The sequence below is a fragment of the Eurypyga helias genome, unplaced genomic scaffold (assembly GCF_000690775.1).
Source record: "Eurypyga helias isolate BGI_N326 unplaced genomic scaffold, ASM69077v1 scaffold32001, whole genome shotgun sequence".
NCBI lineage: Eukaryota > Metazoa > Chordata > Aves > Eurypygiformes > Eurypygidae > Eurypyga > Eurypyga helias.
Genome location: NW_010229567.1, coordinates 396 through 18730, shown reverse-complemented (window position 1 = coordinate 18730; position 18335 = coordinate 396). Strand labels below are relative to the sequence as shown.

Here is an 18335-nt window from a genome sequence, read left to right as displayed (position 1 = left end):
CATACTATCCTTGAACAGTTCACCCCTTGGAAAAATGAATCGCCGGCAGGTCCCTCTGGCGAGATGGGACTCGGAGCTGAGACGTGAGGGCCTGAGAGCCCCTGCAAGCTTCCCCTCCTCAGCCAAAAACAGGGAACAAGAGGGAAAGGCAAAAGGGCCAGGTGCCGAGCTTCCCCTCCTGGAGCGCCTGCAGGAGAGGAAGCAGGAGCGGCAGCACGGTGGAGCCCAGGATGGCTCCTTTGGCAGTGGTGGGGCTGGATGGGCCTCCGGAGCAAGGGAGGCCATGCCAAAATCCTCCTGCCAGTGCCTGGCTGTGCCGGAGAGGGAGGCCTTCTGGTGCCCAGTAGGATTTGTGAAGGACACCGGCCTGTTGACATTTCGATGGCTGGATCGTGCCTCAGTGAGTGCTTCCAGCTCCCGGTGCCTCCAGCTCCCCGGTGCATTGCCTGCGGCTTCCCCGACAGAGAAGCAAAGGCATCCCCGAACGCGTACCCCCGGCACGGGGAACTCAAGCTCCTCCTGGCTGCCCCTGGGATGCCCACCTCGCCGTACAGACCCCATCTCCACCCTCACCTTGTTTTCTCCCCCACGAGACACCCAGCAGGAGCCGCCGCGCCAGGCCGGGAGGGGACCGTCCCCCCTGGAAGGCTTGAGCGCGGGGGGATTGGTTGGCTCACTGCTATTTTCGGCACGGGGCAAGCAGTTGGGAAGGGGTTTGGTGGCTGCCAAGCAATGGTCAGTTTGAAGCAATGACCCAACAGCTGACAGCTCAGAGTGCTCCTCGTGGCCGCCCGGCCCAGCCTGGCCCCCCTGCTAATAGCTTGAATAAATTTAGCAAGGTTCCTTTTGAGGAGGAACTTGGAAAAAAACCACACCAGGTCAGCGAGGGATTGTTTTAAGGCGAGGTCAGGTGTTTTGCCTTGGCAAAAACTGCTTTACCATCGCAAAAGAATAACATTACAGCACGATAAATAATTCCTTTAAATACCTTTCCCTTTTCTTAAAGTATTTAATTTACATTTAATCTAAATTTAATTTAAATTCCAATTTAAGGTGTTGCAATTCTAGAAGGAAACGAGGCTGCCTGCTGGCTTCTGACCAGCAGATGGCTGTGGTCCCTCGCCCACCCCTGCCTTCGCCCTGCCCGGCTCAGCAGGGCTATGCAACCGCTGGAAACAAAGCAAAACCAAGTTTTTCCTTATTGGCAGCACGAGGCTGCAGTCGTTAGCCTGGCAGGGACTCAGCAGGGTGATCGCACGAGGGCCGGGGAGGAGCGTTGGCGCCGTGTCAAAGCATTCCTTAATAACCGCGCTGGGAATGGGATCCTGACCGGGGCGGGTATTTTGCATGACCTAGACCGGTTGTTTCTGTGCCTGCTGGTTCTCGCTGGGGTAGAGTTAATTTTTTCACAACAGCTAGTGTGACGCTGTGTTCCAGATTTGTGCTGAGAAGAATGTTGACAACACGCTGATGTCTCAGCTGTTGCCAACCGATGTTTATATTAAACTAAGGACGTTTTCTGTTTCTCCTACTGCCCCGTCACAGCCCAGGTGCCAGACCAAACTGACAAAAGGGACTTTCATGCCACCAAACATCATGCTTGGTATATAAGCTGGGGGAGTTGGCTGGGATGGGCAATCACTGCTCAGGGGCTGGCGGGGTGTTAGTCAGTAGGTGGCGAGTGGCTGTATTTTTTTTTCTCTTTCCTTTTTCCATTACATATTGTTATCATTAGTAGTAGTAGTAGTAGTGGTATTTTCATTGCATAGTAGTAGTAGTAGTAATTTTATTTCATTTATTTCATTATTTTATGTCATTTATTTTCAATTATTAAGCTGTTCTTACCTCAACCCACGAGTTTTCTTACCTTCTCCTCCATTTCTTTCTCCCACTCCGCTGGGGGAGGAGGGAGGTGAGTGAGCGGCTGTGTGGTGCTTGGTCACTGACTGGGGCTCAACCACGACACCATGTAAGCTGAAGAAAGGCACACTGTCCTTGGGCTGGGTTGGAGTTGCCCTCTACTCTAAAAATCAAATACATGCTAAAAGTTCACCAGAGTTTCCGTGATGTTGGGGTTGTGTGGTTCTTAGCATACCAGCATCGCATCTGTAGAGGCAAAAAAACACACGCTTCTCTTTTACCTACTGCTAACCTCCAAACAGTATAGTAATTGGGGGTTTTAAAGTCCGGTTAACAAAAGCGTCTCCCGATTTAACTTAACAAAATGTCTCTCCACAGCATCATCTCACAAATCCGCACAGAAGTGCTCCTTGCTGGTACACTGGCAAGGCTGTACTCCATCCCACAGTACTTTCATGTTGCTCTGCCAGGTCAAAACTTCCTCAAAGCTTATTTTGGGTAACAAAATTCCCCCTTCCTACAAAGAATGAGAATAAAGCCACTTCCCCTTCCCTTCAGATCGCTGTTAGTGGCGCTGCTTCGGGCTGATGGAGGGGCTGAGAAGGGATGTTCAGCGGGGACCCGTTGGGCAGCAGACGGGGGGTTGTGAGGAAGGAAAACATTTCTGTAAAGAACTCGTTTTCATCCGTGTGGGGACATAAGAAAATGGAAGCACAAGAAGAGAGGAAAGAGACTAAAAAAAGGAAGGAGGATAGGAAAATGCACAAAACCACGAGAGGAAAAGTAGGTGCCCCATTGCCTGGGAGCGAGGAAATGGAGGCGGCTGGTGGTTGCAACACACGGAGTCGTATGGGCAGCCAGTCTGTTTGCTTCTCCCAGAGATCTTTCCCAGCCCCGGAGGACAGAGCTGACCTGGCACCAGGATGATGCCCAGGTGCTTGGCAGCCCTCAGGAGATTTCCCTTTTGTTGACAGCCTGCTCTCCCCTGGATTTTAGGGTTTCCCAAGCACCCTGCAAGGGGCCCAGCAGCTTGTGGGGTGAACAAGCGCCCCCGTTGCTTTGCATCAGTGGCTGTTGAGACCCGAGTGAGAGTGTGGGGCCTCAGGGGCATGGGCTTGCAAGCAAAAGCTTCCTCTTCCCTATCTGCTGTCCTCCTTGCAAAATCTCCTGCGTGTGGGGCGGGGAGGGGCTGCACAGGAACCGACGCAGGTTCGGACTGTGTGAGTGGGCAGATTCACTTCCCCCTCCCGGCAGAGTCACCAGCGGTTGGAGGGATGGAGACGGACGAGGGGAGACAGGATCGCTCCCCATGGGTGGGAGAAGTTCGCACCAGTGACATCTCCATCCGCGTTTCTGCAGGGTTGGACCGTGGTCCTTGCCCCAATCCCCTGGCTGGTGGCACGAGGGTGTTTTGCTCTGCAGCAGCGAGGCTGGGGCTCAGCCCTGGTGAGGAGACTCTCAGGGAGATGGGCTGTGCAGCAGGGCTTTTCTTGGGGGGTGGTCAGTGATTCTTTCCCTGGACAGAAAAGCCACACATGCTGGTCTCCAGGCATTGTGTTTTCCCAGCCAGTCTCTTGGAAGTGGCACAAGGTGAATTTGATCGTGGGGTGAGGTGAGGACATGGCTTTTCTGAAGCTTTAGGGGAGGCTCTTTCTCGAGCACAGAGGAGCAGGAAAATCTGTGTTTAGAAAAACTGCTGCAAGGCAGTTCAGTGCTATTTTTAGCCCCCTGGCCAAGAAAAAAAGGTCTGAAATACCAGGCCAGGCTCAGTGGGAGATAGGTGCCAATTTCCTTGAGCTCCTTTGCACAACTTCAGTCCAAGTAGAAATGAAAGAAAGAAAGAAAAAGCCAGGGTGGGGGTGATGGGCTGCCAGAGATGCCCCTCTGCCTGTCCCAGCTGCCCCCAGGCAGGGACGTGCTCTGTGCCACGATTCACACCCTCACCTCCAGCACCGGCAGAGCGATAAAGGGGTGGCCCACCCCATGCCGAGCACCTTTGGTCCCTCTCCTGGCTGCTAGCCCGCACGCAGCGGCCGAGCACATTAAATCAACTCTCACGTTGCCCAGGCGCTCTTGTTAATGATTACTGAAAGCACCGCAGCCGCTGTCCCCAGGTCCTGCTGTGCCAGGTGAAGGGGGTCTCTGCCACACAGACCCACCACCCCAGCTCCCTGGGATGCTGGGGGTGACCTCCCCAAAATGTAGGATGCTCCTGCTCTTTTGCACTAGGGGCTGTGGTCCGTAAGGAGCCTGTTGTACGGGGATCCCCAACGTTGAGCCCCCTCCCTGCGCCTAAATGAAGGGCTTTGGTGAAATATCTGCCCTTGCTAACTCCCCTTTGTCTTACTCCTGCTCGTTAGGGCATAGCATCACACTGTCTAACACAGCTCTCCCGAAGAGCATCTTGGTGAGGTACCTTCAGCCCTGCCCTGGAGCCATCTTTTGTAATGAGTGAAGAAAAAGGGAGGGGGGAGGCCAGGGCCATGGGCTGTGCCACAGACACGCTGTGTGGCCTTGGGTAAGTCGCTTAAATTCGGCCCACCCTGCGTGTCAGCCTCTAAAATAAACTCATTCCCTCACCTTGGGTTTGGTGTTGCCAGCACAGGTGAAGCCATGTGCCCATCCAGCACCGCAGGGAGCACAGGTCCCGTGCCTTGATTCCCCCCATACGGAGCGGGGACTGTCCTGGTCCCAGGGAAGACGGCCACTGCATCCTCCATGTCCCCAGGTCAGCGAGAAGTGCAGCTTTCCTGGCCTGGGACACCAACTTTGCCAACCTTCCCACCCCCCTGCCCCGGTGCAGCTGCAGAGGGCTGGGAAGCACAGCTGGAGGGAGTGCTTTCTGCCGTTGGCAGGGATGCCGCACATCCCCCCTCCCAAATCCGCCTGCTTCCCACTAACGCTGACTCGCCTTCCCCCTGCGTGGGTGTCCTGCTGAGTCAGGGTTATGCCAGGCCGCGCCATATTGCTGAGTCAAGGTTTGGGGCCGTGAGGGAGGGCTCTTCTGCTGAGTCAAGGTTTCAGGCTTGGGAGAGAGGGGTGGGGGGAGCCTCTTTTGCTGAGTCACGGTGAAGCAGGGTCCGCGTGAGGCTGTTTACGGAGGGGCGGTTTCCTGCGCCGCCCTGAGATTGCAGCTGCTGCTCTTGGCCCCGCTCCCGCTTCTCGGGACAATGGGAGAAATCTCCAGAAACAGCTCGGGCTGCCCGCAGCCTTTCAGCTGCACAGCCCCTGTGTCTGAGCCTCACGCTCTTTGCAGAACTCGGTTTCCAGCTCCGTCTCTTCCCCTTCCCCGAGACAGGGGTGCGAGCCGTGGCACAAGGCTCTCCTCGTTGCCCGCGTGTGATTTTCAAACCCGGACCTTCACAGTTCGTGCCGTCCCGCAGCCAGGGCACGCTTTGTTTTACACGCTTGTAGCACTGACACAAAGGAGGCGGCACGGACTATAACACTTGCACAAAGGGGATTGTTATTTGCTAACTCTACCCCCGCTCCCTTCCACAACCTCCCTCTTGCTCCCAAAGCAAATCCCCAGCAGGTCACGGGGTCCGACCCTGCCAGCACTGTGACCCTGAGGAGCACGGTGTGCTCCATGCAATCTCCCCCAGATTTTCATCCCAGCGCTCCCGTAACCGGGAGACGTGCGGCACGCCTCAGGTCACTACCTGATGCTGGGTTCTGGTGGCAAAGCAGGCGTGTGCCCTGCAGGGTGCTTGCTCTGCTCTGGTCCTGGCCAGCCCAGAGCTCTCTCCTGGCTCATAGCTGTGTGCTGGAGACACCCACGCGCCGCAGCACGTATGTACCCACACATCTGTAAAAATAGCTATTGTAATCTCCCGATTCTTGTTTTTGTCATGCTGGTTCCCGTCGGTCTCCGGGGGTGTGCGGGGTCTGCCCAGCACAGCCCTGCTCGTGTACAGGGCTCTGCCAAGGGTGCCAGCAATTCCAGCCCAGAGGATGCCAGCGCTCCCCATGGGGATTTCCAGTGCCTTGCATTCCCGACCTCCCTTCTTCCACCTGTATTTTGGATGTAGACTTGGATTGTTCGACACTGAGGGCAGCAAGCAGAGTCAGTTCTGCCAGGGCCCGGCCAGGCTGGGCAACCTCCCTTCGATAAACATGGATTAACACGTAACACCCCGGCATACTCCAGCACGAACTCCCTTCTCCAGCAAGTCATTCTAAGCGATTATCGCAACTTCTTGGGTTTATTTTTCCCCTCCCTGCCATTACACAGCAAGTTCTGGTTATTGAGTCAGCTCCCCGGTGGCAAGGCAGGCGGCTGCATTTTGCTGTGTCACGGTCCGAGAGAGCCCTTTAACCCCCGGAGCTGGCGAAGGCTGCTTTCCACCTGCCTTTCACTGCGTGCTGCCCTCCCTGCCTGCCACAGCCCGGCGTGGAACAGCGTTTCCCGCATGGGTTCAGGAGAGCTGAACATGGAGAGCACTCCATGACTGTCTGTGGAGCTAGACATTTCTGACTCTAAGTCTATTGGCAGAACATGATGTGAAGTCTATAAAGAGAAAGAAATCCTCCGCTTCCCCATCCCAGATGAAAACACTGACCCCTCAATGAATGTCTGTTGTTGTTAACCATTTGTCTACACCATCTTTTGGCTAAGCATTTTCTCAGGGGCTGGGGATGTGCAGATGGAGGCTTTTAAGCCCCACAGGAACTATTATAAATATCTTGCCTGGGGCTACTTGATTCATCTTTGCTAGAAATCATAGAATCACAGCATGGTTTGGGTTGGAAGGGACCTTAAATACCATCCAGTTCCAACCCCCCTGCCACGGGCAGGGGCACATTCCACTAGGGAAGGTTGCTCAAAGCCTCATCCAGCCTGGCCTTGAACACTTCCAGGGATGGGGCATCCACAGCTTCTCTGGGCAACCTGTTCCAGTGCCTCACCACCCTCTCCGGGAAGAACTTCTTCCTGATATCTAATCTAAATCTCCCCACTTTCAATTTAAACCCGTTACCCCTTGTCCTGTCACTACAGGCCCTTGTAAAAAGTCCCCCCCAGTTTCCTTGTAGTCCCTTCAGGTACTGGAAGGTGCTATAAGGTCTCCCTGGACCCTTCTCTTCTCCAGGCTGAACAAGCCCAACTCTCTCAGCCTGTCCCCATAGCAGAGGTGCTCCAGCCCTCATGGTATCTTTGTGGCCTCATCTGGACTCACTCCAACAGGTCCATGTCCTTCTGATGTTGAGGGCCCCAGAGCCGAATGTAGACTCCAGGTGGGGTCTCATGAGAGCAGAGTAAAGCAGGAGAATCCCCTCCCTCGACCTGCTGGCCATACTTCTCCAGATACAGCCCAGGGTACGATTGGCTTTCTGGGCTGCCAGCGCACACTGCCTGGGCAGTTTCATTGGTGACCACGCACATCACCCTCAAAGCATGTAGCTCTGGCACCACCAGGCACAGCTCACTGGAAGAGAAGGAGATGACAGACCTCCTGGCAGGCATGGTGGGGACCACACGTCTGACACTTCCATGAGATTCAAGCAATATCTCCTAATGAATGGGATGAGGGCTGGCCTCTGCTTTCCCATGGCCCACTACACCCAAGGTGAGTTGCTCTGGGAGCCAGTTTGCTCCTTCCCCCAGAAGCACACACCTCCTTCCCTGTGCATCGCTCTCAAGTGTCAACTCCCAGAGTTCCCCTCTAGGTCCCTCGCAAACTGCTGCCAGCGCATCGCACACTCAGCATCATCAGCCTGCCCCACACCGCATAGCAACAGCACAGCAGGAGCAATACAGGGCACTGTGTAGGGCCAGCAACAGCAAAAATGATGACACCCCACTTTCAGTTCTCCTTCCATCTTGCTACAGGATGTCTGGGCCTTTCCAGAAAGCTGGGCCGGGTGACATGGCTGCTCCATCCCAAGTAACCCTGCTCAGCTAGAGATCAGACAGCATAGATCAGTTCTGGGGCACGGCTTGCTTGCCTGCCCCTGTGGAAAAGCTCGCAGCAGAGGTGAGCTGCAGTAGGGACCTTATCTCTGGTGAGCCCAGGGGAAGGTAAAGCCCCAGGGTCCAAAGGCAGGTGCATTGGCTCCATGCCCTGGGGCAGTGTGGTTATGAGCCAGGACTTCTTCCTGGGAAGAAGTATCCTATCTAGAATGGCACTGACGTGACTAGACACACTCTCTCTCTTCCCCCCAGTCTCACATCCACATCTACCACAACCCTGGATGGAAAGGATGGAGGAGGACCTTGTGGATGCATCCTTTATAGTGCTTCCAAGCATGCAACTTCTTGGAAGAAAGCAGGCAATGGACAAAAGCACTGGGTGAAAGCAACCAGAAAGGCTTTGGGGAGGAACTGAATGCATTACCAGACCTGCAGAAAAGAGGTGAAAGGAGGGGCAGGTCTTGAGGTTTGGGGGTTTTTTTCATATTATTTCATAAAATGAATAATATGGCTCATTTTCATATTCTCATATATTTCTTACCTCCCTCCACCCGAACTACAGGTTCAATCTGTTCTCCAGCTTCCCATATCAGAATAGGACTCACTGAAAAGAACAGAAAACGTGATCTTTAAGGAGCGATGCCAGAGGGAAACGTTCATTTCAGGGCTGTCCCTGTGGCAAAACAGCATCAATGTTTTCAGGGGGGCCTGGCCATGCAGCCCTATGCTCCCGTGGACTCTGCACAGGAGCCCTCTTGCAGGGGACGTGTAGGGCTTTGTCACACTCACTGTAAAGATTCAGCCAGCCCGACAGATTTATTTTACCTCACAGAAAACCAAGCAAGCCAGCAGCAAGCCGTCTGCAGTGGCACAGGGTAAGAGGGGAACGTGACAGCTGTTGCTAACATGCACTGTTGCTTTAAAAGTCAAAAGCAAGACAGGAAAAGTCTGGCTGAGTCAGGGTGGAAGCGCTGAGTAATCCTTCCTGAGCCCTGCACCCTAGCCAGATGTCTGTCCCAGTCCAAAACAAGCGTGGAAGGACATTTCTTGCAGGACACGTCTCTAACCCTCAGCACCCACCCCAGCTGTGGCCAGGCGTAGGTGCAGTGGCCGGGAGACACGTGCCCTGGGTGGCAGCACCCACCAGCAAAGCCCACAGTGGACTCCCTAGAAGGGACAATGGACAGAAGGTGCCACGGTCCTTCCCTCTCCTACCCAGGCTCTACCACCCTACCAGCCCCTCCACGACTGCCCCACGGGGCTTTCCCAGCCCCGCAGCAGCAGGGGAGTGGTGGCGCTCAGTGCCCTGCTCCTTGGGTTGAGCACCCAATCTGGGCTTTGCCGAAACACAGCTGGCTGATGCATCGTCCGTCCCGGCTCGCCCTGCTTCCGGCACTGCCACGGTTGGAAAAGAAAGGCCCCACTTTATCTGTTGGCCACTTCACCGGGCAGAAGAGGCAAGCAGCCAGCTAGCTACTGGCAGAAGCACCTTTTCCAACTCTCTTTTCCCAAATCAGACAAATTACTTCCCTTTGAAAGCATCTGCAGGCTTTCCTTGGTTTCCCCCAAGTCTTGCATTGCATCTTTTGAACCCACCAGCTACCCCAGCCTCCTGGGCACCTAGGAGGGGGAGTGCTACTCTCCTGAGCCACCCTGCACTCAGCTGTGGGAACAGCAGGGGCCAGTTGCCACACAGCCACTGTTTTTTCCACGCACAAGAGCGTGTGGAAAGGCTCTCTCGGTGCATCAGTGCCGGCACACCCCCACTGGCTCCATGCAAAGAGCTGGGGTTCATTCCCAGCGCCCAAGGGCTGTGCAAGGGCAGTTCTGGTACTCGCAGACCGGAGCTGGCGTACGCATGTGCCGCAGCAGCCGGATCACCCCGCGGTGCCCAGGGTCCCTGCCGTGCTCCCTGCCGTGAAGGGGGGGTGTTGGTAACCTGTAGCGCTGAGCTCCCCATCCCATGGCCAGGAAGGACTGCGTGACACGAAGAGACGCTCTGGAGACGTGCGCAGCCACGGGAAACAAGATGCTTATCCCTGCGTCGCGCAAGGGCAGACGAGGACGGGTGTTGTCTCAGCTCCCCAGGCAGGGTGCATGGACTGGGGTCTAGGGAGAGGAGGCTGCCCACCCCAGGCTCCGGAAATCCACCTCTCCTTGTCCAACCCTCCCCCAGCCCAAGGAGCACCTCTGGCAGCATGGGGGCTCTGCCGGCCGTGGGCACTGCCTGGAAAGGGTTACAGAGCCGGGCACCCTTGCAGAAGTTCGTGGCCACCCTCGCTGGCGCTTAGTAGTCAAGCGGCATCAGGTGACTCCTCCTGGTCCCCCGGGGCTGCGGGCGAGCAGGGGCTGACAGCCGCTGGGAAGGGAAGTGCCGCTGTGTTGCAAGAGGTTGGTGCTCGCCCTGAGGTCAGCGTGGGATGCTCACGTGGCCGCCAGTATAAAGCTGGATGCGGGAGCCGGGCTGCCCAGCGCAGAGGCGTCGCGGTGCTGGGAGCAGCCGGGACGGAGGAAGGCGCGAGCGGCAAACACAACAGGGAAGCAGAGGAGCGGGACAAAGCGGAGAGACATGGAAACTTCCCAGACACACGGCTCCGAAGGGTGAGTGCGGGGCGGGAACAAGAGGGACGTTTTTCAGCCGGAGTGCTGTGTTTCTTCCCCGGGTTTTAGGCACGCTGTTCCTGTTCGTGCTCTGCAGGGAGCAGAGTGCTCCTTGCTTTCACCTCTGGCTGGAGCCTGTCGGTCTTCCCCGCTCGGGACAGCGTCTGTGATGCTGCTGCTCCCCTGTTCCCACCCGTGGCTCTCGGGAATGCTCTGCTCCTTTGCCTGCCATCCCAGGCTCCCCCTTTTTTTTCCTAGAGAGCTCAGGTCCGTTCTGCCAGAGGCGAGCGACAGCCCTGACATCTCTTTTCCTGCTCTTCCCCAGCATGTCCAGGGACCTGTCAGAACTGATGAAGGAAGCCACCAAGGAGGTGCACGAGCGGGCAGAGAACACGCCGTTCATGAAGAATTTCCAGAAGGGGCAGGTGTCTCTCCAGGAGTTTAAGGTACGTCCTACCAGCGTTGCTTGGAGATGGGATTTCCTTCCCAGGAAACACTCTGTTAGGTCAGACAGGGCTGTGCAGGGACTGACGGGGGAGAAGGGGGATGGCACAAGGAAGGAGATGCTTTGCATTACAGCTGTATGGTGTCAGCATTCCTGTGCAAAACACGCTCGTGATCAAACTCCAGCACCCTGAGATCGTACCGGCTCCCGGTGCCGAAGGCAGGGCAGGACTGTGCACAGCAGGATGGGCAGCCAAGCTGAAACAGGATAAAAACACAGAGAGGTTGATGGGATCAAAGCAGTTGCTTTTCTCTTTCTCCGTAAGTGACTGAATGTTAATTACTGCCAATAATGGAGATAAGACAGTGTGCAGATACTTGAGTGGCTGAAATGCCAAAACGAGGGAGAATCCTAAATTTACAACGCTCTAAGAAACTACAGCTAGAAATGCTGATGGAACAGTGAGAAAGCGAGGGTGCGGGATCATGTCTGGCACTGCACTTTGCAATGTGTCTGGGTTATACCAGAGCTGAGATCCCGAACAGTAATAACAACTCACAGGCAGGCTGAGTTTGAGCAAGCACGTCTGCTGCTAACAGGTAGGAGCCTGTTGCTTCTCTTGAGAGAAGACAGAAACATTTACAGATACTAGTCTGCATGATTCCTGGGATCTGAGCCACACAACAAAGCCATGAGTGAAAACAAAGCACACACCTGAGCCAGAAATTCCTGGGAGGCTATAGGATGTGACGCACGGGCTTGCAAATAACAGCTAGCAATCCAACCTGTGGTTTAATTACTTTGTTGTCGAATTGTTCCTTGGCAAATAAATCCACAAGAGTGGGGAAAAGACTACTTATTTCTGACAGGTTGCATTCAGGATGCTAAATCAAGCATAAATTTAATCTCAGGTGCTGGCTTCCTGTGGTTAGAAACGTGGCGTTGGTTAGGCAGTGAACGTTGAGACAGGCTGGCGATAATGTAAAAAGTGAGGCCTTCAGGAATACATCTCAGTTTGTTAGAAGGTAGGTGCATGCTGTCAGGGAGAGCGAGGTGTGACGTGGGTTTTAATAAGTAACAACCATTTTCAAAAGTCAGCGTTTCCCATTAAACCACTACCTGCCTCTGCAAACAACCACGCAACTTATATTTCTTGTTAGGCAACCTTCCCATATTTTGTTTCTTTTCCAGTAAGCTGGATAACAGGTTTTTGTTTAAAAAAACCTCTATTTTTGTTTACTCTCTTGGCAAACCTGCCCTGACACGTGACTCCCCAGAACCTGAATATTTGTTTCCACAACCAAGCCCCAGCCCATGCGCTTATCAAAGTCCTGTTTGCCGGCACAGCGGGGAAGAGTTGAAACGGCACCTCCTTTACTGCAGAACTGATTGCTTGGTGGGAAAGGAAACTGCTTTCTCTCCTGTCACCAGTGTCACCCCCCTCCCCCCAGCCTGACTCACCTGTACTGCAATACCTTTGTGTTTTACCCTTTGCTGCTGATAAGGGGTTCCCATGTAGGGAAGGGGTGGTGTAGGTGGAAAGGTGTATATAGCCTCTGCACGCAGAATGCCCAAGGAAGGAAAGAACACAGCTAGATTGTCATGGAAAAGCTGGCGGATAGAAGAAAGTATCGCGTAAGCTGGGAAAACCAACAATAACAATGGTTTCAGAACAGAGAGGAGAGCATGCAGCCTCGCAGCACTCCTTCACAAAGGCGTCTTTCAGAGGCGAGATGTGCTTTCCAGCCCCCTTTTATCTTCTCTCCTCGGGGCAGCCAAAGAGCCAACCCCACTTTTGGAAGTCTGAGCGAGGACGGCAGTGATGCCTTGGTTCCCAGGATAGTGGGGTGACGACAGGACAAATGTGTTGAAAAATAAACAGGGCCTGTCATTGTCTCGTAAGGCTCCACAAAAGGAAGCCACATCTTGAAGCATTCAGATTTGAACAATGCACCAGAAAATACACCTTTGGGAATACCCTCTCTGTTGACTGAGGGCATGGAGAGAATAGACCAGGCATGATTGCACGGGGCTCTAGTTTCCATTACATGGAGCTGCAAGAACTTTAACTTGAAGAGGAAGGCGGCAGCTTTTAAGGGCAGGTAGGACCAGTGTGCTGCACAAGGGCTTAGGTCTCACCTGCTGGTGCCTCAAGCAGAAGGGGAAGGGCTGAACCCTGTATCACTGCACCTTGCCACTCTGTTTTCCACATGGGAAGCCTGCAACACCACAGACGGGTGTGTGCACGATGGGTGCGTGCACGAGTAACTTCAGGAGGATTTGTCCCGAAAACCTGAAGAAGGCATGTGTACCTCACCCTCTTCCTTCTGTTTCAGATGGTTACGGCATCCCTGTACTTCATCTACTCTGCTCTGGAAGAAGAGATTGAACGTAACAAGAACAAGCCCGTTTATGCCCCTGTGTATTTTCCGGCGGAGCTGCACCGGAAGGCTGCCCTGGAGAAAGACTTGGAGTACTTCTACGGCAGCAACTGGAGGAAAGACATCCCGTGTCCTGAGGCTACTCAGAAATACGTTGAGAGGCTCCACTACGTAGGCAAGAGCCACCCAGAGCTCCTGGTAGCCCATGCCTACACTCGGTATTTGGGAGACCTGTCTGGGGGGCAGGTGCTGAAGAAAATTGCCCAAAAGGCCCTCCAGCTGCCCAGCACTGGGGAAGGGCTGGCTTTCTTCACGTTCGATGGAGTCTCCAACGCCACCAAGTTCAAGCAGCTCTATCGCTCCCGCATGAATGCCCTCGAGATGGATCTTGCCACTAAGAAAAGAGTCTTGGAGGAGGGCAAGAAATTTTTTATATTCAGGTGAGTAACAACCAGCCATCCCTGCCTGCCCACACCCTCTCTGAAACAAGACAATAGCTACAGGGGAAAGGCAAAGCCGGTATTTCTGGGGAAGCCATTGGGAAGTTGAGGATTAGGGCAAGCAAGTCAGTGTTGGATGGCTACACTTGTCCAACCTGCGTGCCTAGTAAAAAGCTGGTCTCTGAAAAGCTCTCTCCTTCCCCTGGGGTTTGAATTCAGCCTCTTCCATGTGCCACTATTCAGGTATAGATGAGGGCTTAGACTGGGAGTGGGGATCACCATCTCTGTCCTGCCTCTGCAGTACAGCTCCACGGATCCTCTGTGGGTGCTGGCTAGAAGCACAGGTACCTTGCTCTCCTTCCTATCAGAAGATGGGCAATAGCCTTCTCCTGAGCTGGAAGCTTCAGGGAGAACCTGCAAAGTGAACAAGGAGTTTGAAAGACATGCTCTTGACCCCACAGGCAGATTAAGTTCTGTGCAAAAAGTGCCAGGAGGCTGGGACTGAAGGCTTGTGTCTTCCTCTAGTTCCTAAAGTGCCTGGGGCAGGGGCCAGGGGTCCAGTGAAAGAAGAAGAGGAGGCCACATAATGACAGTGTCCTTTCTTCTCAGGTGTTTGAGGCGCTGCAGGAGCTGGTGTCTAAGGGCCCGGAGAATGGCTTCCCTGTGCAGCCGAAGGCAGAGCTTCGCACAAGGAGCGTTAACAAACCATCTGAGCACGGTAAGACACTTCGGCAGGCAGGTGTTTAACCCAGCTCCTCGTGGTTTTCTTCTCCTCCCCTCCTCTGCTCTTGTTTGTAAAAGCCACCGAGAAAGGAGCATGAGGGGCTTGCCCCGTCTCTCCTCCAGCCGTCGGTAGGCAGTGCAAGGAGAGGCGCTGGTGTGTGTGAAGCTTCTCCCAGACATGACAGGGCAAGGATGACACGTGGGCTCTCCAGAAACAGTGTCAATAGAGAGACTCCTGTCTCCTTCTCGTAGGCTTTAACAAGTTAAGGTTCATTAGCCTCAGGAGCTTCGACCACAAGGAAGACTGGCCTTGAGCTCACAGAAGCAAAGGCTGCGGTTCTGAGCCCAGATCAGCTGGGATGCTGCGAGGCTGACCGGAGTTTCTTCCAGACACACAGGTCTATCGAACAGGCTGTCCTTCTGGAGTAAATCTCCCTCTGGTCATTTTCCTGCATTCTAGAAGTATTTCCCGAAAACACTTCTCCCAGGTGTGCTGGGTTTATCATGAGCATTGTCCTGGGTGGTGAAACGTAACCGGGTGGGAAGCAGGGATGCTGGTGGGGCTGCCCATCAGCTTTGCAAAGATCAAAAAGCTCCAGCTACGGGCAAACACCAATCCCGAACTGGGCAAAGCCGGAGCGGTGGCTGGCAGCAAAGCAACCCCTTTTCAGGGAGTCAGGCTCGTGACCGAGTGAGGAGCCGGCTCAGAGGAGAGTGGTTTCCCTGTGAACATGTGATTCAAAGAAAAAAGCCCTTATGACCTACACGTTCTGAAACTAAAAAGGAGATTTTCCAGTGTGCACGGGATTGGACCACCGTTTTCCCATGGCGAAGAATAAATAGCAAACCTCGTCTTGCACATATCTAGCCAATGAAGCTTAGAGCAACGTCTTTGGGAAAGACGGTGGAAGTTCTCTGTGAAACTTTGCCGCTCCTTTGCCAATACACTCGTAAAAGTAGGATTTTTAGAAAAGTTTGGTGTTGGTTGAGGAATCACATCCTGAAGCTGTACTGGGACAATTATTTGTCTGCAGTGCGAAGGACTACTTGTTTAAGGTCATTCGATGCCCAACCAATTAAATCAATGAGACGTAGGAGAAAAAATGCCCTTTAAAATCCTGGCCTAAATACTTGGCCGTCTGCTGCACACCTAAGGGCTTTGGTGGAGCTGGGCAGTGCGTGGAATAAGCCTGTAAGGAGACCAGGGAAGAGGCTGGTCCTCAAGTGCAGGCAGAGGGCTTGTGAGTCTGCGATTCCCAGCTCAAGTCTGCTGCTTCCCTTCTTCTGTCTCTGAGCTTCCTCCTTCTTCTGCCAACCCCGCCGGGGTCTGCTCCGGCACCGGGGAGAGCCACTGGTGGCATACCAGTGGCCTTTTGCCTGAACTTGTTCTCATCCTTTTTTTTTTTTTTCCCCTTTTCCTCTCTGATCTAGGTCCAGCTCCTGGGAAAGAAAGCGAAAGGACAAACAGGAGGCAGACAGGCATCATTCCCTCCACTCCCCTGGTGCGGTGGATCCTGGCGCTCAGCTTCCTAGCCACGACAGTCGCCGTGGGCTTATTTGCCATGTGAAGAAGCTAGATCTTCGCCTTCTCTTTGTGGCTTCCATCACCCTGAACTAATCCACCTTCCCCACTCCTTCTGAGAGAAAATCCCTCTGACTGGGTACTGTGATCTTGGCTCTGCCACTAATATTAGGAGACTTTTCTCCCCAGAAATCAAAGAGAGGTCTGTAAGGGGGTTCAGGCAAAGTCTCTCCCGTGCTTGGTGTGAGCTCTTCTCAGAGACTAACTGCATCACTGAACAGGAAGGGTAGAAAAGGCTAAAAACAATGGCCAAGAACTGTCATTGCTTCAGAGTGCCTGCAAAAATCCTAGAGGATGTAGCTTTGACATCTGCCTCTCCTCAGAAATACAAAGCTCCCCAGAGCTCTGTGTGCTCAATTTTTTATACTGCTAGATAATGCTGTGATCACTTTTCCTGTGGAGCCACACAGCTCCTGTGGGTTACAGACTGTTTTGTATGACACTAGTAGGTCTTTGTTAATTCTTTTTCCAATCATTTTTGTTTTAAAAAGCAGAAGACGGTTGTTGAAGATACGGTGTCATTCTCTTGTCTGGTTATATAATTTATACACATAATAAAATTCAACATAAAGTCTTCAGGCCTGGTGTTTCCTATTGTTAAAGCCTTACCTGGGGAGAAGGGAGGTGTCTTTCTTCCTCCCAGTGTTATATCTTTTGGACCTGCTGCCTCCAGAGATGTTACAATAGACAAAAGTGGGAGCAATCATCAGAGCCAGACTCTGCTCCCACTCAGTGCTAACAATAACCTGTTACAAGCTGGGGCAGGTTTCTTCAGCTCCTACATGCTGGTCTCTATTTCTAGAAATGGCATGAAATTCTGTGAGCGTATAAAGTCTCTGTTAAGGGGTGGAAGCCATACCTAAGAGCTGGTTGCTATTCTATTAAAAGCAAAAGGTGACGAGACCCTTAGCCAGTCCAAATCAAGACAGCTCTGCCTGACCGCTGAGGGCTCCATTGCCAGGCTGCCTTTGCAGGAACTTCAGCATGAATCAGAAAAACCAGGATATTTTCACCTCCCAGAAATGAAACACACACTAGGTTTTGATGCTACGAGGCAGCTAAATGGGAGATATCAAGCATGCAACTGCACGCCCTCACCTAGGTAACAAACCAACCGGGCTGACTCTCAGGACTCTGCATGCACATGGCATTGCTAAAGGGGCTCCAAATACACGGCACCGCTGGAGCTGCCTCAGCACAAAGCGGGGAAAGATCTGCAGGTCTGGCTTTGTGGCCAGCCACTGTTACAGCCATAGGCTCTGGCTGCTTCAGAGGGTCTTCTAACACAGAGGCCACTGCAGGAGGGGCTGCAGTTCAGGTATGGCACAGCAGGTACCAACAAGGCCATTAGCAGAGTCCTGAGTCCTCTCCTCTCTTCCTACCAGAAAGCCTCTGTGATCAAACTGTCTCCATGATGCCGCCTGTTCTGGCTGTGATTTTTTTCCTACAGATCTGTTTTAATGACCACCACTGAACCTGCTCAAAGAGCAAGAATCAGAAGGCAGGCCCTGCTGAGAAGCAGCAGTGGGAAAGAGGAGCTGTCATTATTCTCAGGCTCTTATCTACCCTATATCCCTTCCAAAATCCCCTTTAATACTTCAACCTCTGGTAGCAAAACCAGCTAATTATTAAAAGAGATAGTTAGATGTTTGAAAAGCAGGGATATGAGGCTTGATAGATATTCAAATATAAGAACTTGTTAATTTATTCAGATTTATAGTAAGCTCCACCTATTCAGCCACTCTAACCCCTCCAACTAAATCATTACGTCCACTCAACCATGCTAAGTAACTAAACATCCCAAAGACGCAAATGCACAGCCATGAGCTCAGAAACGCGCTCTGTCACACTCAGCCCTTCTCCACTGCCCAAAGAGATCGTAACTGTGATGTCCAAGTTGGGAAACCTGGATTCAGGCTGACATCATCCCCTCCCTGCTCGCGGCAGAAGAGGTATGGTGCTTTGGGTATCTCACAGCCATTTTGCTGTCACACACACAAGGTCTCCAGACTGTATGGAAAATCACACTACCGGGAGTCAGTATTCACAAAGGAAAGAGAGGAGTCCTGTAAAAAAATAGTAATAAAACTTTATTGGAATAAAGGGAGAGTCCACAGGACATATTCCTGTGGAGTCTCTCAACCTACAGAGGGACACAGCCCCCTTTTATCCTACTTTTCCTGACAGGAAGAGACCCTCCTCATTTCCCCATTGGCTGAGGTACCCTGAGTGTACAGACTTCACGATCTGCCTGAGACTTTCAAGACAAAATGTTCATTTGAAACAATCAAGATATTCATGTTATTTACATATTCCAGATATTCAGGTGATTAACACATTTAACACATTCAGGAGATAATGTTGTTTAGATATTCCAGATATTAATTTACAT

The 18335-nt window shown here is 53.0% G+C and overlaps 1 protein-coding gene across 2 annotated transcripts; it reads left to right on the top strand.

The window, feature by feature from the left end:
* The first annotated feature begins 10339 nt into the window (after window positions 1-10339).
* On the top strand, window positions 10340-15929 carry HMOX1 (heme oxygenase (decycling) 1). Of its 2 annotated transcripts, XM_010160460.1 has the most exons (6): window positions 10340-10372; window positions 10698-10818; window positions 13154-13638; window positions 14248-14351; window positions 14574-14578; window positions 15793-15929. In XM_010160460.1, the coding sequence occupies exons 1-6, from the start codon at window positions 10341-10343 to the stop codon at window positions 15892-15894; spliced, it is 849 nt and encodes a 282-aa protein (XP_010158762.1). In that variant the 5' UTR covers window position 10340; the 3' UTR covers window positions 15895-15929. The 2 variants fall into 2 exon arrangements, with proteins under 2 accessions (XP_010158762.1, XP_010158761.1); XM_010160459.1 differs by lacking the exon at window positions 14574-14578 and having other exon boundaries at window positions 14232-14356.
* Window positions 15930-18335: the final 2406 nt, after the last annotated feature.

What these genes read in the sequence shown, in the direction of transcription:
- HMOX1 (XM_010160459.1), top strand. Translation starts at nt 10,341, where the DNA reads ATGGAAACTTCCCAGACACACGGCTCCGAAGG. An exon ending in TGTCTCTCCAGGAGTTTAAG is followed by an intron (nt 10,819 to 13,153) that starts GTACGTCCTACC and finishes CTTCTGTTTCAG; the next exon opens with ATGGTTACGGCATCCCTGTA. An exon ending in AAGAAATTTTTTATATTCAG is followed by an intron (nt 13,639 to 14,231) that starts GTGAGTAACAAC and finishes ACATAATGACAG; the next exon opens with TGTCCTTTCTTCTCAGGTGT.